This window comes from Chrysemys picta, chromosome 13, assembly GCF_011386835.1.
Source record: "Chrysemys picta bellii isolate R12L10 chromosome 13, ASM1138683v2, whole genome shotgun sequence".
NCBI classification, from domain to species: Eukaryota; Metazoa; Chordata; order Testudines; family Emydidae; genus Chrysemys; species Chrysemys picta.
The window spans coordinates 53170907-53197512 of NC_088803.1; the positions used below are offsets into that span (position 1 = coordinate 53170907).

At 51.9% G+C, this 26606-nt stretch overlaps 2 protein-coding genes across 6 annotated transcripts in view; one reads left to right on the plus strand and one right to left on the minus strand.

The window, feature by feature from the left end:
* Positions 1-20081, minus strand: part of BCL2L1 (BCL2 like 1) — a 31384-nt gene extending 11303 nt beyond the window's left edge. Inside the window, exons 1-3 of one of the 4 annotated variants that reach the window (XM_024108909.3) lie at positions 19938-20081; positions 17748-17815; positions 15284-15960 (exon numbers count right to left, since the gene is read on the minus strand). In XM_024108909.3, the coding sequence (XP_023964677.1) occupies positions 15284-15835 (552 nt within the window). In that variant the 5' untranslated portion in view covers positions 15836-15960; positions 17748-17815; positions 19938-20081. Of the gene's footprint in view, positions 1-15283; positions 15961-16279; positions 16303-16441; positions 16545-17747; positions 17816-19937 lie in introns of those variants that run through there. The other 3 variants (XM_065566304.1, XM_024108911.3, XM_024108910.3) reach the window with 3 other exon arrangements.
* Positions 20082-25585: 5504 nt separating this feature from the next.
* The window catches only part of TPX2 (TPX2 microtubule nucleation factor), a 31542-nt gene continuing 30521 nt past the window's right edge, over positions 25586-26606 (plus strand). For both annotated transcript variants that reach the window (XM_065566296.1, XM_008172178.4), the window contains exon 1: positions 25586-25815. The gene's annotated coding sequence lies outside the window, so the exon portion shown is untranslated. The remainder of the gene's footprint in view (positions 25816-26606) is intronic.

Sequence of the window (26606 nt, forward strand, 5' to 3'; positions counted from 1 at the left end):
CCCCCCCCCCCCCCCCCACCAGTGTCCCTGGTAACACAGTGTTTATTCAGAAGGGTCCACGCAGTCATTCTGTAGACTCACAGCCCAACAGCTCCCTGATCTGCCTGTTCTCAGCTGGGGCTGCCTCACAAGACAACAGGGGAGAAAAAGAGACAAAGGCACTGTCTCTGGCCCTGGTCAGGTGCCCTAGAGCCCTTTCCATCCCTCCCGCCACTCCCCCAGATGCTGCAGTCTCTGCATCCTCTCAGGAAACCGCCAGACCTTTGTTTTTAGGGTGACCAATATTGCTATGTTGGGAGGGGAGGAGGGGAAATCAAGACTGTGGACATTTTATTGAGCCCAATGCTAAATAAGGAGGAAAATCCTTGTTCCCCCTACACAGTCCCCAAGCACCCCTTGCCCTGCTCTAATAAGGCTTCCAGGAAGGGGGATGCGTTGTCAGGCAGAGTGGTAGCATGCCTTGGTAATTGACAAGCTGCCATATTTGCATAGATTTGCAGCACTAAGGGATTTAGACACAATCTCATCACAGCACCAAAAACGGTCACAAAGAAACTAAGAACTAAGTCTTTCCACTTGGTAATAAAACCAAAGGCCCCTCCCCCACAAAACACCGTGCAGCTGCGTAGACACCCTAGCAAACAGAACTGCTCCAGGGAGGTAGGGAGCGGGCACCCAGCAGAACGAAGGGTCTTCGCTGAGGCACGAGAGATGAAGCAGGCTGGCTTGGCTGAGTGTCGATAGGGCAAGCAGGCTGGCTTGGCATTTTGTTTCTAGTTTTGATAGTATCGGTCTCAGAGCTTGTGGAAATCATTAGAATTCTTCTTGGAAGTTGACTTGTTTTGAAGCGCTTATTTCTAAGAAAAGAAAGTGTTTGCTGAGCAAGAGATAAATGGCATCTGGTGAATACATGGAGCTATCAGGCACTACAGGCAGGGAGGGACAACAGTGGAGGAGCATGGAGCACCCCTCCTCTTCCTCCAGAACCAGAAAACACGCAGCTAACAGGGCACCGAGGGCGGCACAGCAGATCGGCCCCCCTCCCTTTCCATGTCGACGTGCCTGGAGAAGCCAGTGAATTCTGTGGAAGTCACTAATACTCTCCATTCCAGCCACAGTGCATGGGGCTCTGCCCCCACGCTCGGTTCCCAGACTCAGCAAGCCCAGCCCGGGCCCGGGCAGGCAGGTAGAAGGGACACGGCTGCTTTAGCGCAGGATTTGGTGGACACACTGGAGACTAGCGAAGTGCAGGTCCTCCTAGTTACCTTCCAGTTCATGCACTAACCCAAGGCCTCGCTTCCCTTCTACCTGAGATCTAGCCCCCCAAATGTCAAGTTTCAACCTCTTCAGCCCCGTGTTCTGGATCTCAGACTAGTCCAGACATGTCCAGATATTTCTAGCCTCCCTCAGTCACCTTTATCTGAGAGGAAATGTTTAGAATTCCTGAGTTGCTCAAACGATGACTCTCTGATAGCAACAGCACGTTACAAAGAGGATCACAGACAGTCGGTATTGGCTTACCCCATCCTCCCAGGGGTAGATTGTTTTACAATAGGCTCTCTCTGCATTTCACACATCCCCTCCTTTCCCCCCACCCACGAGTCAACAGATACACTAACAAGGATGGGGCAGTAGGTGATAGTGAAATAGAATAGAAGCAATTATGCCAATAGGTAGTGAGATATCACCTCACCTCCAAGTCATCCACTGGTTCAGCAGTGCCGTTCAGCATCTCTCTATTTGTTTTTGCCACCCCCACCCTCCCTGCTGGTCAGAAGACATTGTACATGCACAGAATCAGATTCACAGCCCATACTCCACTCGCCACCCGACCCAGCACAAAAGTAGAAGGGATCCTCATTCCCCTCCACAGCGCTGAAAGCATGATACCCTCTTTCACCTACACTGAGCTTAGCATCCTGAAGGTCCCACAACACTTTACACATTTAAACAAATATGCAAAGTAGGCAGTTACCAATCACTTCACCCACCCTAAAATGCAGCCACCTCTGGGGTGAGATGCAGCAGCTGTTTAAACAGTGCCAACAATGTCAACTGGGTGTGAAGAAGGTATCTCAGTAGATAACCATAATCTATCAGATTTGAAATTTGGCCAGGACACTGGCATTCACATCCCTATCTGGAGGCTGATGGGAACTAGAGCTTTAAATGTATCAGTAGTACCAACCCTGTTAGCTGGGTTAGTTTCATTCTCTTGTGTCTAGGTAACCATCTGAAACGCTAACACTAGACAGGTGGGAAGGAAATCAGTTGCACTCTCTATAGTGAAATCGGGAACAGGGCCAAGTTCGAGGCAAGTGAAGCAGACCAAGTTCCTTTTCAAGGTACAAGCAGGATTCAGCGAGTAGCAGTGATCCATGAGGACAGGTGAGGGAAGCAGATGTAGGGGGATCATCCCTGTCTAGTCTCTGGGCAGCAACATATTGTCTGAGCCATGGCTGGGGTACAGAGGAGAGCAGGGCAGTTAATAGGGGAAAGAAGGGGTTTGGGTACCACGAAAGATTCCTTGGTGTGGCATGGCTGAAGTGCGCTAGCATGCAAATGGGTCACCTGGCTCTTTGTACAGCAGAGGAGTCCCTCCTATAGCAGAGGAAGTGTGAGAAGATGACAGGGAGGGAGCATGGTCCTTTGCAGAGCCAGTCTGGGCAGGGTTCAGAAAAAAATTCAATGGCCTTTCACACAGAACATTCCATGTGGAGGAAACAGGCAACAGATCAGCCCCAGGGCCACACCTTCCACCTAGCAATGGCACTGCCACACCTGCTTATTTACAACCCAAGCCTGTAAGACAGGAACTGTTCCAACCCAGTGACTAAACACACAGCGGGGTGACCACCACGCACACAGCTCTCTCTGCCACCCCAACAAGATCTGCTTGGAAAAGAGCAGCGTACCATTCGAGAAAGACACCCAAAACAGTTCAGCAAATACACCAGGCTTTTCATTCAAGAGTCTCAAAGCACTGTCTACTCTAAATATTAATTAGCTCTCAAAACCATCCTATGATGTGGAGCACTATTATCCCAGATGGAGAAACTGAGGCACAAAGCAGTTTAAGTGACCAGCCCAGAGTCATATGCCAGTCTGTGGCAGAGTTGGGAACACAATCCCAGGCTCTTGACTCCCAACTGCTGGTGTTTAGCCACAGGACGCTGTTTCCCCTCAAATGAGGCTCTCCGTGTTTCTAGTATACCTATAACTGTAACAGCAGCTGTGTTACTGCTAAAATACCTATGATGCACCCCAGCCACCGGCTAGCAGCTGCCATTCGCATTTGGATTAATGTGCACTTGGGAATGGTTTCATACAGAGATGAGCAAAACAAGGTGTGGAATAGGAAACACCCTGGTTCCAGCAAAGCCCAGGAACAACAGCTGCCCTTTACTCAACTCACCACGTGGGACTGGCATGTACAAACCTGCAGATGAAGCTCAATGGAGAAAAGCACTATCAGAAAAACTGAAAACAGGAGTATTCCCAAAGGCTGCTGCTAGAATCCTGTAAACACAGCTCAGCGGGTCCCCACGTGACTACTAGAGCCCAAGAGAGCCCAGAGGTCCCCTACTCCATCTCTCTCCATCGCGGAACCGGACGACAGGCTGCAAACCGCACGAGCCCCCTGCATGTTTGTATGGATGCTCAGATATCCCTCAAAGCCAGGACCTGAGCGTCAGGCAGCAGCAATGTCCAAGCAGTTATAACTGCCATTGGCGCAAAACACCACCCTTGCAATCCAAATATTTCAGAAAATATGCCATCTCTCCCCCCACCCCACCCCCGCCACGTCCCACGTCAGACATCAGAGAACAGGCCTCAACCCCTCTCCAGAGCTGCTCCTCACACGCGGCTTTGCTGTTCCGCCCCTAGTGTTCTTTCAAGTGCTTTGTCAGTAACTCACTGCCAGCTTCCATGGCGAGTGGGGGGAGACACAAGCAGACTCTGCAGGTGCAAATGCTTCAGGGACTCAGTTTTAACTGTTATGCAAATGACTGACCTACATGGAAGCAGCTGGTTAATTTCAATTACAATAGCAGGGAATTCTGGGTGATGTGAACCCTGAGTCCTCAGCAATCACTGTCAAACTCCAGGATGTTGCGACCCAGGGCTGTGTAGAGATAAAACCTCTGCCATTCCCCCACCCCCCTACACACACACACACACACAGCAGGACACCAGCATTTGGTAAGGCACACAGGCTGTCCCAGTTTGCGGAAGGGCTCCAGCCAGACTGGGTGTTGGAGTGGAAAGTACAATAAACCTCCAGAGTTCAGTGCACACGACAGCCAAAGCCAGTACTTTGCTAAGCAGAGACAGTCACTAGCACATTCCATTCCTAACCCTGCTGCCAGGGACGCTTGTCAAACTGGTTTCATCACCAGCTTCACGGAACCTACAATGCGCTTGCACCACTCGGAGATGACAAGTGTGCACCAGCATTTCCCAAATGTGTCAGAGGGGTTATCCAGAGAGCTGCAGCCCGGAGTCAGCCTGGCCTGGCGAAGCAATCAGCCATCAGATGAAACATTAATGTGCAGCAAAACAAGAGCTGGCATGAATGACTAATCCACTTGCATCCAACTTTCATCAGTGAAAGTTATTCCCCCAGAATCATCAGGGCTGAGCCACAGACCAGAACCAGTATCAGGAACACACAGGAGAGGGAGAGCTGGGAGCCATGAAGCCATAATACAAAAGCACAGTGAGGAACATGTAGGTCGAGCCGGATCCACTCAGGAGATTAGCACCTGCTGGGAATGGGATTGCATTTCCTTGGACTAACCCATTTAATGCCTTTTGGAAAACAGTCTCTATGCGGCTTCTCCCCACTGGACAGATGGTGTCTGAGCCCCAACAGGGCAGACCAGTCTGCTGGCCTTTGGTGAGAGAGGCACATGTTAGGGGCAGCGGGAAGACTCCTTGTCTGGTGTCAGAGCTATCTGAAGCCTAGAAGCTATTAGTGCAATGGCTGTGTGCCTAGCGAGGCTGCTGTGTAACACAAGCATCTCCTTTTGGGGGAGACCATGCCTTCAGCACGTGGTGCCCAGGGAGAGGAACTAAGCTGCATTTTCACCCAGTCACACTCTTCGCCCCCAAGCATTAAGAAAGTTCCTGTATCCTTGTAGAACTGGGTCTGAGGCAACAGTTGCTGCAAGGAGGCAGCTTTTGCGAAGTGTCAAGTACCAGGGGGTAGCCGTGTTAGTCTGTATCTACAAAAACAACAAGGAGTCTGGTGGCATCTTAAAGACTAACAGATTTATTTGGGCATAAGCTTTCGTGAGAAGAAGTGAGGTTTTTACCCACGAAAGCTTATGCCCAAATAAATCTGTTAGTCTTTAAGGTGCCACCAGACTCCTTGTAGCTTTTGCAAAGACACAACCTTTGGGCTTCATTGAACCCTGACACCATGACCACATTCCTCATTCTCTGGGGCCACAGCTGGGGTGTGCCCTACAGTGCTCTCGGACCCGTGACCAGAGTGCAATATTGTCATTTCTTAGGCATTTCCCCCTAGACTGAGAGGCTGGATGCAAGAACATGCTCCCCCACAAAAAACATGCCCTGGGAAAATGGTCAGGTTTGGGAATAGACAAGAAATCGGGACCCACTCCTCCTTCCACACATGGACCCACTCTGATTTTAAATAGACTGTCTCAGCCCTTCTCTCTTGGGTAAGTCCCAGGAACCCTTTGAGCAGAGCTCCTCCTCCCAACACCCCCCTGGGATGGAGCTGGAGAAGGGGAGGGAGATGCACTCATTTAGTTCCTGTTAATCCATGTGAAAGCTCAAGTGATTCGGCCCATGAAGTCACTTAGCAAGAAACCTCCTGACCAACAGGAGAGGGAGCCAAATAGGTCGGACTTCCCTAACATATGCAAGGCAAACTACTGCAGCAGAAGAGGGCTCCTTTGGCACGCTCTACTCTGCGCCTTAGTCACACGCTGAAAGCAAATAATTGTTTCATCCAATAAGATATTGGTGAGCCACATGATTTCAGGATGGAATAAGCATAACCAAGCACTTATGGCCACAGGTTTATAGGAGTTTAAATCAGATGCCCTCAATACACAAAGCTGGGGCTTCACTTGAGGGCTACTCATGACCATCTGTACACAGCCTCCATTTCCTAGCCAGCACAGCTAGTCACTGCCTGAGACAACAGCGTCACCACAGCTTTCCCGCCAGCGGAATGCCATTAACCTGCTCCCACTGAAGCCAATGGCAAAACTCCCATGGACTTGTGAGTGGGACCAAGATCATGTCCAAAACACCAGTGAAATGGTCCAGAAGGGATAGGAACCATCTGAGTGGAAGCTGTCCTGCTGCTCCCCTCCTCTCTGCACTGACCAGTCCCAGAGTGCAGCAGTCAAACAAGCCTTTGCTCTAACTCCAGTGCACACAATGGTGAACCTGGCAGCTCGCTCCCACATCTGGCTGGGTGTTGAGAGCCCTGTGATTCCCTCAACTTTGCTCTGTTTAGTGCGGAGCTCTTGGATTCAGCTGAACGACTGCACTGGTATCAACAGCAGCGGGGGGTGGGGGGGAAGATGGGGGAGAAAAATAAAAGATCTCTCCTCTTTCTCCTCACTCTGTAAGGGGTCTCCAGGTGCTCAGACACCTGTGCTGTCAAACAGACAGTTCTGTCCATTCCCCTCTCTTCAGCCCAAGCATACGATTCTATTTCCAACCAACAAGTCAACCCAGCCTGCACCTGCTGCTTTTGTCACGGGCAAGGCACCTCACGGTACGCTATACATAGTTTACAACAGGACAGAATCCTGCTTCAGAAGCTCTGGCTGCATGCTGGCCTCCCTCGGAACTCCGGGTTACAGAGTAGCCCAGAAGAGGCTGCAAGTTAGTCCACAGGGTATAAAGCCCACTGAAATCAGAAGAGTAGATTTAACTCCACGTTCATTCAACTCTCCGCTCCCTTTAAAGGGGGGGGGGGGGGGGGAGAGAAGAGAGGAAAACAACCACCACCACCGCATTCAAATAATCCCAGAGGCAACAGAAACTTCTCTGGTTAAAAGCAACAGAGGGTCCTGTGGCACCTTTAAGACTAACAGAAGTATTGGGAGCATAAGCTTTCGTGGGTAAGAGCCTCACTTCTTCAGATGTAAGTAATTACTTGCATCTGAAGAAGTGACAGGTTTCAGAGTAGCAGCCGTGTTAGCCTGTATCCGTAAAAAGAACAGGAGCACTTGTGGCACCTTAGAGACTAACACATTTATTAGAGCATAAGCTTTCGTGGACTACAGCCCACAGCATCCGAAGAAGTGGGCTGTAGTCCACGAAAGCTTATGCTCTAATAAATGTGTTAGTCTCTAAGGTGCCACAAGTACTCCTGTTCTTTTTACTGAAGAAGTGAGGTTCTTACCCACGAAAGCTTATGCTCCCAATACTTCTGTTAGTCTTAAAGGTGCCACAGGACCCTCTGTTGCTTTTTACAGATTCAGACTAACAGGGCTACCCCTCTGATACTTCTCTGCTTAAAACTCCGAAGAGGCCTTTTAACTCCATCCCCTCCTCCCTCCCTCCCCTAGAGGCAGGTGCCAGCACCAAGGGCATTTGGGTCCCCATTAATGGGCTCCTAAGAGACAGCAGTGGATCAGTACACGTGAGCATGTGCCTGGGAGAAAACACGTGCGGATGTAAAGATGCTGGCTGCATGGAGGAGCTGTGCTGGGCGTTTCCGCCTGGAGGTTGCCCTTCCCAGCACTGGTGAGCTCCTGTATTCGCTCTCTATCTAAAATAAGCACAAGGATAAAAATAAGTGAAATGCCTAAAAATAAAAAACAAAGCAAGCAGTTTTCTGCACCATAACTAGGTCACCCAGCTCGCCGGCATGCGAGTTGTGGCAGAAGGCACACAACCTTACAGGCCTCCTGAATTCAAAATCAACATGTCTCTCTTCAAATTTTCCTGTCACGAAACCCACACCTGCTCCCCAGTAACCCCCAGCTGGAGCCATCTGTTAACGGTTCTGCCCTCCAGTCAGCTTGGGCTGTTTTGCTTGTGTGGCAAACTGTAACCTTATCCCCCCACCTGAACGCTGCAACAACGCACGCTGCCCCAGAGGACACAACCGAAGCTGCCCTGTGCGTTCAGACGAGGCCACGCTTCCTTCTTTAGAAACAGACCGAGGGGCCTGATGCTGTGAAGTGGAGAGAGCTCTCGCAGGCCCAGCGACAGGGGCTCCCCTTTAAGTGCACACCAAAGGGCAATTAGTAACTAAGCTTGAGAAGCCAATAGACTGTCATTGTCACTGGCACAGCACAGATAGGACCGGGGAGTTCTGGGAATGTTCAGAGAGAAGAACTCTGGCCTCGGAGAGGAAAGCTAAACAGACAATCCCAGGTCCCATCCCAACCAGGGCAATGTCTGTGAGGGACCAAAATGCTTCCCTTCCCTGTTACCAATGTTACTCTTTAGCCACTTCAGAACAATGGGTTTTCCAAGAGCAGCATCCCTGCCAGGAGGGGCAGCAGGAGAGGAGAGCACCACTCAGCAGAGAGAAGGCCACTGAGGCATGACCTGGAGGATGCCAATAGCAGTTACAGCTCCTACTGCTATCAGTATACAGATCATCACGAGGTGGGGAGACATCTCTGCCTAGCAATTCTGCTGTTGTCTCAGAAACAACCAGCAATCAATCAGGGATGGCTCCCACTTTTGTTATCAGATATCATGAAGGTGCTCAGATGAGCCCATCCTCATTCCCACCTCCCCTTCCAACCCCGCCAATCCAATTTCTCCCAGGACTGGTTAGGCTTCGCAGTTGCTAGGGAAATAGTTATTTGTCCTAAAGCAGTGCTCCTGGTTCTCTATTCCCACCGCATTCCTACTTTCACTCAACAAAATGGGGGCGGGGGGGTGGGAATGGAGGAGAGGGGAAAGCAAAGAAGAGCTGCACAGACCCTGATACATCACATCACCGCTCAGCCTCCACCACACTCCCGCTGAGGGCCTGCTGTGCATGTTCCCATTCAAATTCTACAAAGGGAGGCTTATGTAGTTTCTGACATCCAGTTAGGGACCCCAAAACGAGGTGTGGCCGTGCATGTCAGGCACGTGCATAGAAAGCACCAATTTCCACGGGGTGAGTGAGGGCTCACCATTCCCAACCCCTCTGGCTGGGTCAGACAAGGCATCTCAATAGCACGGACATGCAAAGACCCAGGGCAGCTCACAGTCGGGGCCTGAACTCCAATTTCAAACACCACCAGCAGATTGGGGGAACTAACGTTAACGAGAGCATCTGAGAATCGGTAACAGTGAAAAATAGTTTGGAAATGCATCTTGGGGTATTTTTAAAGTACTTTGTTTTTTGAATCCCAGGACCTCAGAGAACTTTACAAACATGAATTCTCACAGTCCACCCTGCAAGGTAGGGAAGTGTTATCAGTGACAGAACAAGGGGGTGAGAGATCAGGAGTTCTGATATGCAGATTCCTGCTTTAATCACAGACCTTCAAAAAATGTAATCAAATTGCACAACACAGAGAGACACCACAGAGGAAAAAGACAGGGAGAGAAGAGAGGCAGAAACTGAGGAAGTGGGGTGAAGAGTGAAAGTCTGCAAAGATTTCTTTCCATCTTTCACTTTTTAGCAGGCAGGAATTCTGCTGCTGGGCTGGGACAGGAAGCAGCAATGGAAGTCATTCCAATGGCATTTCCTGAAGAGCTGTACAGAAAAGCCTCCCAGCTCGAATCAGTTTGAGAAGATGCCAAAGGTCTGCACACTGAGCAGAGATCTCAAACAATCCCATTGTTCAGACTGCCCCTATCTGCAACTAGCCACCCTGCCTCTCCACCTGGTATTGAGTCAGTCTTCTGGGGAAACAGATCAGCATGATTGCAGGGAGTGCCTGGATATACCCTCCCTGCTCCACACAAGTGAGACTGTGAGATCGAATCTGATGGAAGAGAAGACAGAATCTTCAGGGCTTCAGCTGGGAGAGAAGAGAACCATCTGGTGTTCCGAAAAATATTGATTTAACCCAGGCAGGTGATGCCATCTTTCCCCAGCCCCAGACAGCACGCAGAGTAGATGAATGGGTGGGATATCTGTTTGGAAGACAGGAGGAGGAAAGAAAATAGGAAAAGCCAGTTGCCTGATAATGCAGGAGTCTTACAGTTAGAGAGCACTTCATTGTCACAAAGAGGAAAAATGAGTTGTTCTCAGAGAACACCTTAAAGCTGTCTCCAGTCAGTCAAAGCTGACTGTGCACCTGGAGATACCATCCTTTGTCCAAGATGTCATACTGACAACTTATGGCCATTAAAGATCCCATGGCACTTCTATACAAGAGTCTGAGAATTACTTCTGGTACGCTAGCCACAGTCCAGTTTGCATAATTGTATTTGGATTTCGCTTGTAACTTAATAAGAATACTGTATTCTTCTATCTTGGTATTTATACCGTGATCATCACAAACATCTAGTCTTCATTCCATGTCTTTGAACTATCGTACAGTGTTGCTGTGTGTTAAACGACTACATTCCACCCAGAAATAGCTGCTTTTCCTTGAAAAATGTAGTGGGTTCTCTAAAGCTCTTTTAAACATGCAATATACCTATTTGAATCAATGCTTACTCTAACAGGAGTTAATCTCACAGAGATAACTACACACCAAATCTTGGTTATCCAAGCTGTCTGATCAGCCAGTGAACCTCTCGCTGCCCGAATCAAAAGGTCTAAATAGGCATAATTAAAGACACAAACTCCCTTGGATGGCAATGGGAGTCCTACATGCTAGGAACAGAGATCAGCATACCAAGACAGGAGGGCTTGAGAGCACATCTGGTTTGCTCATCCAACCCAAGCATTGATTTAGCATCTGCACACAGGGCAGTCACAAACTCTACCACTAAGTCCACCTCAGCCGTCTCTCAGAGGGCGAGATGAATGCCTCGACATGGTTATTCCCAATCCCCACAGTGGACAGAAATCATAGGAGTAGACATGAAGAGGAGCAAAAAGTCTGCCTGAAGGGTGAGACGCAAAGTCTCAAGTTTTCTCTCAGAAAGCAGAGGATGTATGCAGAGCACAACTTGCCTGTCATACAAGTGTCTGTGTCATTGCCCATCATTAAAAAAAAAAAGTGACATTAGAAAAAGGACTCTCCATAATCACATTTTCTAGAGGGTTTTCTCCACAAAGCGCCATAAGACTCCATCCTGCCGCAATGTAACTCAGCAGGACTCTGTCCAACCTGGCTACCATTCAGCAACTGGGAAAATCTGGGTTCATAGACTATCAGGGTTGGAAGGGACCTGAGGAGGTCACCTAGTCCAACCCCCTGCTCAAAGCAGGACCAACCCCAACTAAATCATCCCAGCCAGGGCTTTGTCAAGCCGGGCCTTAAAAACTTCTAAGGAAGGAGATTCCACCACCTCCCTAGGTAACCCATTCCAGTGCTTCACCACCCTCCTAGTGAAAAAGTGTTTCCTAATATCCAACCTAAATCTTCCCCACTGCAACTTGAGACCATTGCTCCTTGTTCTGTCATCTGCTATCACTGAGAACAGTCGAGATCCATCCTCTTTGGAACCCCCTTTCAGGTAGTTGAAAACAGCTATCAAATCCCCTCATTCTTCTCTTCTGCAGACTAAACAATCCCAGTTTCCTCAGCCTTTCCTCATAAATTATGCGCTCCAGCCCCCTAATCATTTTTGTTGCCCTCTGCTGGACTCTTTCCAATTTTTCCACATCCTTCTTGTAGCGTGGTGCCCAAAACTAGACACAGTACTCCAGATGAGGCCTCACCAGTGCCGAATAGAGGGGAATGATCACGTCCCTCGATCTGCTGGCAGTGTCCCTACTTATACAGCCCAAAATGCTGTTAGCCTTCTTGGCAACAAGGGCACACTGTTGACTCATATCCAGCTTCTCATCCACTGTAACCCCAAGTTCCTTTTCTGCAGAACTGCTGCTTACCCTCTCGGTCCCTAATCTGTAGCAGTGCATGGGATTCTTCTGTCCTAAGTGCAGAACTCTGCACTTGTCCTAGTTGAACCTCATCAGATTTCTTTTGGCCCAATCCTGTAATTTGTATCCTATCCCTACCCTCCAGCATATCTACCACTCCTCCCAGTTTAGTGTCATCTGCAAACTTGCTGAGGGTGCAATCCACACCATCCTCCAGATCATTAATGAAGATATTGAACAAAACCGGCCCCAGGACCGATCATTGGGGCACTCCCTTGGGTTGGGCAGGTCAGAAGAAGGGGGAAGAGGTTTCATCTAGTCCATTCCCCTTCCAGTGACGTCCAGTTTTTCAGACTTCAGATAATTCTATTGGCATTGCCTCCTTGGTGTTTACATGTTAAGCATCCAGAAAATCAGTACTTTAGGGAACTGTTTGCGTTACTCCAATGGGACAAAGCTCAATGCCCCAGTCAAGAGACAGGACAGTCAGCATCAGAAAACAGCAGTATATTCTCCAGTTCCCACTTATTCATGGAATTGCACAGATGTTGCCAGAACCTTCAATTCCAGCCTTTACTTTCTGACCAGATCTCTATTAGAAATGGAAATGAGTCATTCATCATGAATCACTCCCAGCCTTTGCAGAGCTCTCAGAAAAGCATTATATTCACACCCACTCTAAAAAAGCAAGGATTTCTCTCTGATCATGGCATCCTGGCCCTCCATCCCAAGCACCACAGCAGCTCTTTCATTTTCACCAGCCTCAGGAAAGCAGGAACTCTTACCCAAAAAGACTGTCCGGAACTACTCCTGCCCTCTCTCAGGGATTGGCAGGCAGTGAAATGCTGCCATACTCTAGAAAACAAACTATTTTGATACATACCAGGAGCAGGCCAGCCAGAACTCGCATTCCTCTGTTTGAGACTTGGCTATGGCACCTTTTTGTGAACGGGCCAGGCAATAGCTGCTCAGCACGTACCATACACACTGTAGGTGAGCAGTAATCCTGTGCAAACAGGACAATGACAGAGAGATTACTCCATCATTGGGCCAGGAGGAGCACTCACTGGTTCAAGGCTCAGGGCAGAACTAGCTAGGAAGAAGCCAATGGTTTCTCTCTGCACCTAGAAGCAGTGGGAAGGTGAAACAGAAGATATCCAGAACCCTCCATCCCTATTAGGATGGCTGAACTTTTACAAACAGTTGTGATGCAATATTAACATTAGCACCATTGGTAGCAGCAGCAGAGCTGAACAAGATTGGGAAATCTGGGGCAAAAAAAAAAAAAAAAAGGCCTAGTGCTAACAAGGCCAAAAGCATCACTACCTAAAGCTATCAAAGCTCCAGTCTGGTGTCTGGTTCGAAGCCCCTGTAATGGACCCGCACAGTAGATGCACCCCCCATCTCTTCTCCAGCTATCAGTGTAGATGAACCTACAGAAACAGCCCAGACCTTCTCTTTGGCCATCAGGGGCATTTGCATGGCCTCCCTGCACCAATGGCCGTGTCCCGTAGTTCGGCTAGCTTGCAACAAACAATACAAGCCAGCCAAGGCAGCTAGAATCACAATCAGGGATACCAGCACAAAGCTGCTTCTCTGTCTGGCAAAAAAAATGGCTAATAGCCATCTTAAGAGCAGGAGCCAGTGGGTGTGTCAGACACAGAGGAATCCTGCCCCTCTTGCAATCTGCTGAACAAATATTTGTTTCAAACAATGAATTTGTGCTCAGACAAAAAGGAAGCACACTGTGAAACTCTTGGGGTGGGGGAGGGGATTGCAGAGACCAGTGACTTTCCATCAGTGATTTAATCTAAATCTCCCAGGGAGTTCATTTACAAAATCAGATTGCATTATCGCCTAGGTCTCCAGGATACAACCCAATTGTCACCAGCAGCAAGAGCCACAGAGACTGGGAAACCTATTCCAGAACTAATCTCTGTTTTTAAAAAAGCCAAAGCTGGAGAGGAGAGGGATGAAACCCAGCATTCAGCCGCTGCTAGGGTGATCTACAAGGCCAGAGAGCTAATGGGCCAGAGACAGCCTGTTGAGATGGTCAATGTAACATGAAACAAAATTCAATCTGTTTGGGTAGCCACACCCCAGGCAGTGCCCCAGGACAATTACATTCCAAGCATTCCTGGGCCCTGGGTGCGACATCCTCCCTTCTGCCTCCACTCCTTTACTTTATCCTGGATCCAATGCTGGGCTTCCCTGAGCTCCAAGAGGCAGATCAAATTCACCTGTGCCAGGAGCAGGTGCAGAGCAAGGCTGGGCTGAAATAATCTTGTCTCCATATTCCCCAGCACCTCCTCAAGTCTCCTCTAGCTTTCAGGGTGGGCTACTGGTTGTGGCTGCGGGGCTGTGAAGGGGAACAATTTTCAAAACCACAGCTCATCAACGGGCCACGGAAACAATACTCCAGTGCTTAAATACCAGTAGCTGAAGAAGTATTTTAACCCACAAAAGCTTATGCTCAAATAAATCTGTTAGTCTTTAAGGTGCCACCGGACTCCTCAGTTATTTTAGTAGCTGGAACTGTCCCCCCTGTCCAGCCAGTACTAGTACATAGAGCCACCAGAATGCAGGAGTTAAAACAAGGTGTAAACTAGGCCACCCATCTCCCATTGGCAAAATCCCCTGAACCTAACAAGTTCCACAGTGCAAGCCATCTGGTGATGAGCAGAATAGACTGTGGGCTTCAGTGGGAAACACCTACTCATGTTAACACAAATCCATTAAAAGGGTACACACCTCAATTCTCAGACTACATGGAGAATAGATACCCCGGGGAAGAAGGCCTACTTTATTTGTGAGCAAATCAGAAGGTGAATTCTTATCTCCAGAGGTGGAGAGCTAGCATATCATCCATCCCACTTGGCTGCAAAGCCCACCCCCAGCATTTTAGGATCATTGCATTAACAAAGATGGAAGGAAGGTTCAGTCCTGAGCTGGGTTCCCGACCACTGTCGGACATGCTAAGGAACAAGGGCTTCCATCTCAAGAGCCAGCCTGGATTATGGGGGCTGCACAAAGGGTTCCTCCAACATCCAAGGAGGCAGAGAAGCAAGAGGGATTCAGACAAGCCTGGTTGGTGGGCACAGTACCAATTCTTTTTGCTCTGCCACAATGGAGTGACCCCTTGTGGCAAACCACTAAGAATGCGCAGGGAAAGGCCCATTCCAGTTGCATTTGTTTCACTATGGACATCTAGAACAATTACTAGCATGCACAAGGCGTTCAGACAGTTACATTTTAATCAGACTTGTACTAAAGCTGTCAATAAGGTCAGATGAGTGGGGAGCACGGTCCCCTTGGAAGTGAGATAGTTCTTACCCAACCGCCATTCTCTTGGATCCAGGGATCTAGGTGGTCAGTCAGGTAAGTGGTCATCCATGAGACGATGCGTCCAACCAACACCTGCATCTCCTTGTCGACACTCTCCACGCACAGGGCTCCTCCAAAGGAGAAAAAAGCCACAATGCGCCCCCAGTTCACTCCGTCCCGGAAGAGTTCATTCACCACCTGCTCAAAGCTCTGGTATGCCGTGCCAGGGGTGATGTGGAGCTGGGAAGTGAGGTCACTGAAAGCCCTCCGATACCTCAATTCAAACTCATCTCCTGCCTCTCTCAGTGCCTGCCTCACTCCAGTTGCCGGAACCCTTTCATGGGCTTCAAGGCTGTTACTGTGCCCGGCAGCCCCATTCACCACGTGGCTGGCACCCGGGTGCCAGGATGGACTCCCATTAGGGACGCTTGCCATCTCAGCCTCTTCTGCAGACTCAGTCCTGATCTCATCCTCCCCCTCGAACCGACTCCAGCTGTATCCCCGCTGCGATAGCTTGTAGGAGAGAAAGTCAGTCACTAACTCCCTGTTAGTGTTTGACATTTTCACATTAGGGGGATTCTCATGGAGTCCATGGTCCAGAACACAAGCTGACCAATGTGCTTACCAGGTCCAGACTCTCCTCTCCTCTGGAGTCAAGGCGAACATCTGAACCCTGAGCAGACAATCTTTAGAGGGAAAAGAGAGGCAAATAAACTGTTAGTACAACATTATACTCACATTTGGGGCATTAACATCAGTAGCTTCTTCCTAAACTGAACCCTCAAGTGTTTTTGCAGCTATACGTTAGGCAGAACCTCAGAAAACTCCTGGAAAACCATCAATTTCTATGAGAACTAGGCTGAAAACCCTTGGACTTGCTTCTGAAACAGCCACAAGTCACTTGCACATGAAATGCAATCAGTTCAGCCACCTCTACATGAATCAGGGAAAGCCTGAAAGCTCTTTTGTCATGTAGCTGCGCAGAAGGTTGAGGGGTTTCTACACCTCTGCATAAGGTCAACAAGGGCTCAGTGCCCAGCCAGCCACTGCTGCTAGTCTCAATCTAAGCCTCCGAAGAAAAAGCAGCTCTTGCTGAAGTGATCATGTGACACTGCAGGCTGGAAATTTGAAAGCAAAGAAAGAAGCTTTGGAGCCCCAAGAGCTCACCCTCTGCCTGTTCCTCCATTACCTTGATTGAGTGGTGCATGCAGCTCTGCTCTGCTGCAGTAACGCAAAAGAACCCTCCCTCCCTCACGCCCCCTTCCTCCCCGCCTCCCAGAGAAGATCAAAGCTCTTCCTGTTTTTTTTTTTAAAGGGACCGGTACTACTGGGTGAGGTGCCTTGAAATATTTGCTTGTGCACTAAAAGAACAATGCAGCCCTCTCTTACTTCTGTCAAGTAACATTTTCCAACAATTAGAGAGGCTCAGTCTAGAACAATAGCAGCTGCCAGCCTGCACAGAGGAGTTGTTTTAAGCTTTACAGCATCATTTTCCTTTTTCCATTCCAGAGAGGATTAGCCCTGGGTTGAGTTTCACCAGCTACCAGGTGCATTGAAGGTGCACAGTTCACTATATCTCCTCGCTATATGTTCCATTCTATGCATCCGATGAAGTGGGCTGTAGCCCATGAAAGCTTATGCTCAAATAAATTTGTTTGTCTCTAAGGTGCCAGAAGTACTCCTGTTCTCAGTTCCTCTTTGCTGGATTTAGGTGCCACTGCATCCTTAGGAAATCCTATAACAGACCTCTTATGTGTTTTACTGGAATCCCAGTTATAGGTTCACACCCTCAACCCTACTTTGTTAGCAAAAGTTGGGAGAGGAAGTCACATAATAGTTTCAGAGTGCCCAGAAAAGCAAGTAAAGACTGGAAGCACATTAAATCTATGCTGAATTACTTCTGATGTAGTTAATCATTGCAGAGGGAGGTTTCCAGGGAAAAGGAATGCATACAATCACATATAAAAGTGGGCGAGACTTGGCACCCTTGAATTTTGAGGGAAACCCTGAAATATTACCAGAGAACCCTAGACTGGTATAAGGACAGAAATAACCCTACAGAAATGTGCCCCAGATACATTCTTTTTCAGTGTCTTACCATCACAAATACAGTCACCCTCTATCAGGGAAAGGGGGCCAGGGTTTTCTGTTATTCTAAATATTCAGAGCTTTCTGTAACCAGTTGTATTAAGAAACCTTATTGTTCCACAGAGAAATCACCAGATAGTTCAGTCACTGACTGAAGTTACCTTCATCTCAATACTCTTTATTAAAAGCATTTTATTCAGTTCTCTGATTTTACTAGGAGCAGCTTCTCTCTGCCTCATTTCCACCCTGCCCTAGGTCCTACAAGGGGAAGGAGCATAGGGTGGCCTCATCTAAACCACAAGGATCTGTAACAATAGACAGGATACATAGGCTCCCTATCAGAATATGGACTGGAGAGAGAACATACATGCGTGTTTCTACTCACCCTCTAGAGAACCTGCTGAGAGAAAGCTCTGGCCTGGGAAATCTCAGTTCACCGCCCCTGTCGACCAGCTGCAGAGGAGAAAGACAGCCACTGACTCAGCACGCAGTAGGCTGCTCCCTGACCCTCCCACAACAAAATGCATTGAGCTCCCCAGCTCCCCATCCCGCATGTCCCTCCCCCACTAGTCTTCTAACCCTTCCCTGGCCCCACCCCCTTTCCAGCCCCCAGATCTTTGGAACTCTATACATAGCAAGAGTCCCCTCCTGCTGCTGCCCTCTCTCTCAGGCATTTGTAGTAAGCCCCCCCCCCAGACACCTTACATAGAGGTCTGAGGTTTTTATTGTTATTTTGTTTTTAAATTCATTCTCCTGCCTTCCTCAGCGCTGGAAGCTTTCAAAATCACCCTCTGAAAGCAAACAGGCTTGGGTTAGTTCTTATATCCTCTCCTGAGGAGCTCCAGTGGAGAACTATGTGTTGAGAAGGCTTTGCTCTTGCAAGTTTCATTTGGACTCTGTCAGCCAGAGCAGGCCCTTGGCGTGGAGCACATCTGTGTCACAGGGTCACAGATGTGAAGGTGATCTCCAAGATAATCAAGATCTAGTATGTATTGTTCCTTAAACGCAAAGATTGTTATTCACCTATCTGAATTATTAGTTGGGTTAAAAAAATAATGTAGTTAAATTCCTGGAGGATAAGGCCACCAATGGCTATTAGCCAAGGTGGTCAGGGTGTCGCTAAACCTCTGACTGCTAGAAGCTGGGACTGGATGACAGGAAATGGATTGCGTGTTAATTGCCCTGTTCTGTTAATTTCTTCTGAAGAGTCTGGCAGTGGCCACTGTGAGAAGACAGGCTATTGGGCTAGATGGACTATTGGTCTTGCCCATTATGGTTGTTCTTATGTTCTAGAATGAACTGGGAACCCCTGGACTCTTTTAAGTCCCCATGTGATGAGCTCTTAGCAGTTTCTTTCTTTAAAGAAAGTCTGCTGCATGCTGCACAAGTTAGAATTTCTATGTAGCCTTCATCTTCAGACCCAGGTGGACTTACAGTAATTAACTGAGAAGCAAGGAGAGAGTTGATTACAGTGGTTAAGTACTCATCGAAAAGAAACAGCTGCAATCTTCTGGCAAGGTGGTAAAAGGTGGTCTTTCTTGCCAGTTTTGCAATCCATATATTTGGAGAACTCAAAAGTTGATACTTTGTTGTTTGGAGGGATGCACACCATCAACAGAGGGTGCAGAATTAGAACCCATGGCATTTCATAAACTTTCCAATGGGTCTCACGTATATGTTGAAAAGGAGAATAGGCATGATTAATTCTTGCAGGATCTGTTGGGATTAATGAAGCTCACTCAGTACTATGCCACCAACTCCTGATAGGTCTTGCCTGTGAATCAGCAACATTTTTTGTCTTAGCCCTTGTTACTTTTTGGACGAGGGAGGGAGGCTAAAGTTCCAGCACCCTTTATTGTGAAGAAAACCCTACAGATGTAACTCACTGATGCTGAGAGCTGGAAGTCACAGTGATCGTAGCTTATTCATGGTCTCCTACAAACATCCAGGGCAGACTGTTGGGACCCTAGCAACCCACTCCTGTGGGACCCTCTTTTTTCATGGCTGTGGGGGAGGTACCAATTCGTTGCTGCTGATGGCTCTCTGCTACCAGAAACTCCCTCTTAGCTGGTTGCCCACAGAGGAATTGGCTTCTTTGCTGAACAGCCAGTGTGATTTCTCAGCCAAGAGAAGCAGGATGGTCTAATGGGCTAAGCCCAGGATTCCTGCCTTCCAGGCACCGACTCTCTTGGCTTTGGCAAAGCCATTGAGGAGTTCCGCCTTCCAGTTCCCTTGTCCGCGTGCGATGGGGGGAAAGGACACGCACCTGCGGAGGCTTAGGGGGTCAATGAGAGAATGGCTGTAACCCAGGACCTGAGATCCGCCCTAGCCAAAGGCCTTGCTGGGGCGAGCCCCCAGAACTGGGAGCCGGCCGAGGGAGGGGGACAAACAGCAGGAGAAGAAGAGGAGACACACTGTGGAGATGGAGATGGAGATCCCCCTCCCCCCTTCCTTTCCCCTCCCCCTCTCCTTGGCCCCGCCCCCTGGAGGGGGTCAGGGGCGGGACCAACAGGCATCCTCCCATTGGCAGCACCTGGTTGTCACTCACGCCTCGCCTGCGCCACTCCGCTCTCACCTCAGAGGCCGGCGAAGAGCCCAACCCCCTGCTCCCCGCCCCCCACGGAGGAAGACGCCGGGGCAGAGATCGCTGGGAGCCTGCGGGGCCTGAACCGCTTCAGCGGCCTCCTTCCCTGCCCCTCCCCGCCCCCAACGGCCGCCTTGTCAGGGCCGGGCGGGGCTGAGAGGGCAGTGCGCATGCGCGAATGGGTCTCCCGCTTGGGGCGGGAACGTCCGGCCAGGCCTGGGCGTTAATACCCATGCGCGAGATGTGTTCCGCTGAGCGTGCGGCTGCGCACGCAGGAGTAGTGAGCATGCGCAACCCAACGGCCTGCTGTGTCAAAGCGCAGACTTTGGCGACCCCGCGTGAGCGCCCTGGAGAAGTGGAGATTTAAAGGGACCGCGCCGCCTCAGTGATGTCACTATGCAGCTGTCGGGCTGGGCCACGCCCAGCTGGAGGGGCTGTGCCCATAGCAGCCCATCAGCGCCGCCTCTGTCCTGTGGGGGTGGGTATCCTGCGTGGGCCAGCCCTGCCCACAGCCCTATGGGGCATCCACTCCCATGCCTGGGGCTTAGATGCGGAAATGCCAGCGGCTCCCAGCTGGAAAGCCACAGGGCTGCATCAGTCACCTATGCAGGGTGAGCAGGCAGCAAGTGTGAAAAATCAGGACAGGGGATGGGGGTAGTAGGTGCTCATATAAGACAAAGCCCCAGCTATCGGGACTGTCCCTATGAAACAGGGACATCTGGTCACCCCACCCCATACGTATGGTTTGTCCCAGCTCTTTCCCTCCCCAGGAAGAAAGAAGTGGGGGTGCAATGGAGCATTTTCATAGAATCACAAGGGTAGGCCTGGAAGGGACCTCACAAGGTCATCTAGTCTCCTCCCCTGGGCTCACAGCAGGACTGAGTAATAATTAGACCATCCCTAAGGCATCTAACCTGTTCTTAAAAACCTCCACTGCTGGAGATTCCACAACCTCCCTGTAGGCAATTTGTCCTAATGTCCAACCTAAACCATGCTTGCTGCAATTTAAGACTATTGCTTCTTGTCTCAGAGGTTAAGAACAATTTTTTTCACTCTCCTCCTTGTAACAACCTTTTACGTACTTGAAAACTTATGTCCCCCCTCTGTCTTCTTTTCTTCAGATTAAACAAATCATTTTTTTCATTCTTTCCTCATAAGTCATGTTTTCTAGACCTTTAATCATTTAATCTAGTCTCCTCTGGGCCTTCTCCAATTTGTCCACATCTTTCCTGAAATGTGGTACCCAAAACTCGACATGATATTCCATCTGAGGCCTTATCAGCATGCAACAGAGTAGAAGAATTACTTCTCATGTCTTGCTGGGTTGTTTTAATTTTGTACATGCTACTCTGCATCTGTTAGCAGAGGCAGGTCAAAGTGTGCATGGTGTAACCCCTTGGTGAGTGTGTGTTTTTCAGGTTCCCCTCGGTGCCTGTCTACAGCAGATATGAGTTGTTACAGTCCCCAGCTACAGTAGCTGAAGCTGTAACAGCTGATGTTTTTAGCTCTGGAGTTCTCCAGTTTAATCTCCAGTGTATTGGCCAAGAGGGGGTCTGGCACCCTGGAGTCACAGGTGCTGGAACTAGGGTGCTGCCACACTCCCTGGCTTCAAGTGGTTTCCATCATATACAGGGCTTATAGTTTGGATCAATGGCTCTCAGCACTCCCACTATACAAATAGTTCCAGCGCCTCTGCCTGGAGTTTGCTGCAAAAGTTGGGGTGGTTTGCAGTGGTGCTTATTCCTGGGTGAGTTCCTTACATATGTTCATATTGGCCCCTGTAATGGTAGGCAGTCACCCCAGGAGTGTCCCATGCCAGTCCTGTGCAGAACTGCAGGCACATCTCGGCCTCACTGTCCCTTAGTGTACTTTCACTAAAGTTCCCAAAAGCTTATATATATATATTGATTGCCCTGTGCCCCTTCAGGTGTCTAGTTTATTGAATCCAATGGCAGAATGTGTTACACATGTAAACCTCCACCTGAAGGGGACCAAGTTAATTTTAGTCCATCTACGCTCCTTACCAGTGAGGCCCTCTTGACCCAGGACCCTTTACTGGAGTCTTTGCCGCCTATCATCAAATATGAAAGGGTTTCTCATCTGGGTTCAAGGTTCCTGCAGAGTTCAAGCCATAGCAACCCTTCTCCAGAATAACATATCATTCATTTGTGATCTGGAATTCTTGCTACTACCTGGTGAAATCCTCTTGGGGGAACTAGGTTTTGTTAGGGCTTGGTATTCACAGGTCTTTCCTTCCAGATCCTCTTCCTGCTAGGAGTACTCTTCCTGTTTTCTTTCCTAGTGAATTCCCTCAACTGCTCCCCTAGGAAGCCCTTTTCTTAGGAACTTCCTCTCTCTTCTCTGTACCCTGTCTGAGCCTTCATAACCTTTATAAGGCCCAGGTGCTCCTTACCTAATTAACTGCTGCCCAGTTAGTTAAGCGATTGACTCGTTCTCTAAGTGGATTTGGGTTGGCTCATTCACCATAGCAAAGTTCGTCACCAGTAGACTGGGTGTCTGACTCCCTCAGGGGCCAGCCCCTCTGACAGTCCATGAGAAAGCGCTGTCTCCTGCATGGACAAGCTGCACCCTATGGTAGAAGGTTTAATTGTATCTAAGGAATGGAATTGTCAGTTGCAGTCTTCGTCCCTGAGTTCTAGGTGATCTTTTAGATATGCTGGGGTCAGGCTATTTTGCACTTTGAGGCAAGAACTGAGAAATTGAACTTGACTCAGTAGTCTATGGGAAGCTAGGGGAAAGAGGAAAGGACAGGCTTGATGTGCTTGCACGCCTGTATTACCGAGGAGTAGGGTGACCAGATGTCCCCATTTTATAGGGCCAGTCAAGATATTCAGGGCTTTTTCTCATTTAGGCACCTATCCTTTGTCCTGATTTTTCACACTTGCTATCTGGTCACCCTACTGAGGAGATACGCTTAGGGTTCCCAACCCTCCTGGTTTCGCGGGGAGTCTCCTGGAATCGGGCTTTATCTCCTGGAGGCTACTGAAGCCAAACTGGGAGATTTTAGGTGCTAAAAGTCCAGCGGCACAGCAGGACTAAGGCAGGCTCCTTGCCTGTCCTGGCCCCACGTCGCTCACGGAAGTGGCCGGCACATCCCTGCAGCCCCGGGAGGAGGGGCAGGGGTCTCCGCGCCCCAAGCACCAACTCTGCAGCTCCCATTGGCCAGGAACTGCAGCCAATGGGAGCTGCAGGAGGGTGCCTGCAGGCTGAGGCAATGCGCAGAGTCCCTTGCCCCTCCCCCAGGGACATGCCAGCCATTGCCGGGAGCGGTGTGGGGACATCAGGGCGTGTACAATACCATACTTTACTGCTAGAGATAGGGGAAATATTTCAGCAAATAAACGATTTGCTGATAAATGCAGTTTCGGCCAACCCCAAACTATTTGTGAACACATCACGTTTTGACCAAACCAAAAATCGAAATGGTTATTTAGACACCTGCGCAATGCAAATAAAGCTACTGAGAAGTGTATTGGTGTAAAGCTGGCTAGGTGTGTTGGTAGGGTTACCATATTTTGGGCCTCCAAAAGGAGGACACTCCGCGGGGCCCCGGCCCCGCCCCCAGCCCCGCCCACGCCCCCGCCCCAACTCCGCCCCTTCCCCAAAGTCTCCGCCCCCTCCCCTGCTTCCCGCGAAAATTTGATTCGCGGGAAGCCTGAAGCAGGGGGGGGGGAGGAGGAGGCGCGGCCCAGGCTGGCCCCCGAGCGGCTCCAGCCTGGGTCGGCTCCGGCGCTGGCCGACCACCCCCGGCCCGCCCAGAACTGCCGGCCCCTGGGCCCCCGGTCGAGCACCCCCGGCCCGGCCCAGCACCCCTGGCCCGCCCAGCAGCCCCGGGCCCCTGGCCCACCCAGCACCGCCGGTCTCCGGCGGCCCGGCACCGCCGGCCCGGCGCACCCCCCGGCCGCCCGGCACCGCCGGTCCCCGGCGGCCCAGCACACCCCCCGGCCGCCCGGCGCACCCCCCGGCCGACCGGCACCGCCGGCCCGGCGCACCCCCCGGCACCGCCGGTCCCCGGCAGCCCAGCACACCCCCCCCCGGCGGCCCGGCGCACCCCCCGGCCGACCGGCACCGCCGGCCCGGCGCACCCCCCGGCACCGCCGGTCCCCGGCAGCCCAGCACACCCCCCCCCCGGCGGCCCGGCGCACTCCCCGGCCGCCCGGCACCGCCGACCCAGCACACCCCCCGGCCGCCCGGCGCACCCCCCGGCCGACCGGCACCGCCGGCCCGGCGCACACCCCGGCACCGCCCGTCCCCGGCAGCCCAGCACACCCCCCCTGGCGGCCCGGCGCACTCCCCGGCCACCCAGCACCCCCGGCGGCCCGGCGCACCCCCCGGCACCGGCGGCCCGGCGCACTCCCCGACCCCCAGCGCACTCGCCGGCCGCCCGGCACCGCCGGCGGCCCGGCGCACCCCACGGCACCGCCAGTCCCCGGCGGCCCGGCGCACTCCCCGGCCACCCAGCACCCCCGGCGGCCCGGCGCACCCCCCGGCCGCCCGGCACCGCCGACCCGGCGCACCCCCGGCCGCCCGGCACCGCCTGTCCCCGGCGGCCCAGCACACCCCCCGGCCTGCCCGGCACCACCGGCCTGGCGCACACCCCGGCACCGCCGGTCCCCGGCAGCCCAGCACACCCCCCCCCGGCGGCCCGGCGCACTCCCCGGCCACCCAGCACCCCCGGCGGCCCGGCGCACCCCCCCGGCACCGGCGGCCCGGCGCACTCCCCGACCCCCAGCGCACTCGCCGGCCGCCCGGCACCGCCGGCGGCCCGGCGCACCCCACGGCACCGCCAGTCCCCGGCGGCCCGGCGCACTCCCCGACCCCTGGCGCACTCCCCAGCCACCCGGCACCGGCGGCCCGGCGCACTCCCCAGCCACCCGGCACCGGCGGCCCGGCGCCCCCCCGGCACCAGCGGTCCCCGGTGGCCCGGCGCACCCCACACTCCCCGGCCGCCCGGCGCACCGCCGGTCCCCGCTGGCCCGGCGCACCCCCCGGCCGCCAGGCACCGCCGGCTCGGCGCACCCGCCGGCCCCGGGCCAGCCCCTGGCCCAGGATTTTCCCGGACATGTTCGGCTTTTTGGGATTTCCCCCGGACGGGGATTTGAGTCCCAAAAAGCCGGACATGTCCGGGAAAATCCGGACGTATGGTAACCCTATGTGTTGGGCCTGATCCTGGGAGGTGCCTGACTAGGGAGACTCCTTGGCATGGAAGGTGATGAGGGAAAGGGCACAACCCCCTAGCTCTATGCTGGGGGAGATCACATGGCTCGACCCACTGAGTGGGAGGCAATAGGGGCTGGAGGGAATGGGAGACGTGGCACCCCACTGAGTTGGGGGAAGGTTTGGTATGGGGATAGCCCAAGTGCCAGTGTCACTTGTAGTCTACCTGCCCTACCTCCATAGTTCACAATGGACTATTCCAGCCACCAAGGGCACCCAATTGGAACGTAGTCAAACCGCGCCCTACTTACTGAAAGCTGATTGGCCACTTCATCCCGAACGTTGAAAGTTCCTTCTCGGATTGGCTATGCACCCCGGCTCCTGGTGCCTTCTGGGAGCTGTGGTTTCCACGCTCGCCTGCCGTGCAAGCCGCCCTGAGTCTAGAGACTACATGTACCAGAAGTCTCCGTGACGGCAGTTGGTTTCCTGGGAGAGCAGGGCGGGCTTGTTTCATCCGGGTACTCGGCTGCTTCCCGCGGCTCGTCCAATCTGCGCGTTCGATGGGGACGGCGGCCCGCGGTGATTGGTGCGTTTGGACCAGGGACCGTTGTTCAAAATTGTTAACGGCGGAGCGAAGCGGCGTAGCGGAGACTGGCGAGCAGAACGAGGCTGGGGCTGGCGGGTAGCGGGGGTAAGTGGGTTTCGGCTCCTGAGCAACGGGGCTCCTTCGCCCCCCCCCTCGCGGGCTCGGGTTTTTTCCCGCCCGTCCCTAGGCCGCCTCCTTCCCCGGCGGGGGGCGTTGGTGGGTCCCCGGAGCGGGCCCCTCTCCCTAGGTCGTGCCTGGGGCGGGGGCGAGCAGCCGCCGGGCCAGCTCGGTGCCTGTTGCTAGGAGGGGCGGGCGGGGGTCCGAGGGTTTGCTCCAGGCCCGTCTCTGACCCGACTCAGCTGCCACGTTTGCCGAAGTTTTCACTAACTCAAATGGGGGACGTGTGTTGGGGGGGGGGTTAATAGTCCGAGGAGGGGAGATGTGGCTGCAGGTTTTGCCTCTGTTCTGGCAGGCTCTGGTGTGGCCTGGTCGGTGGGGAGCGGGCTTCTGGGGAGGTTTGGGGGTGGGGGGCTTTGAAGGCCAGAGCAGGGGTTTGGGGGAAGGTTTCTTACTTGATGGGGAGCACTTCCTGAATGTCCTGTCGTTCCTTGATACGCTGTAGGGTGGGTTTTAGTGTGGGGTGGGAGGTGACAAGCAGGGGTGTGTGATCGGTGGGGTTTTGATGTATTGAAGCAGGTTCTTTCAGGGAGTCGTGGTGGCCTGGTTTATGATGCTCTCTACTTCTTTGGTGAAAAGAACAGGAGGACTTGTGACACTTCAGAGACCAACAAATTTATTAGAGCATAAGCTTTCGTGGCCTACACCCACTTCTTTGGTGAAATAGCCTTGTTTAGAGAAGGCAGTTTCCGTTATATCCAGGGTTTACAGTTTGGTTC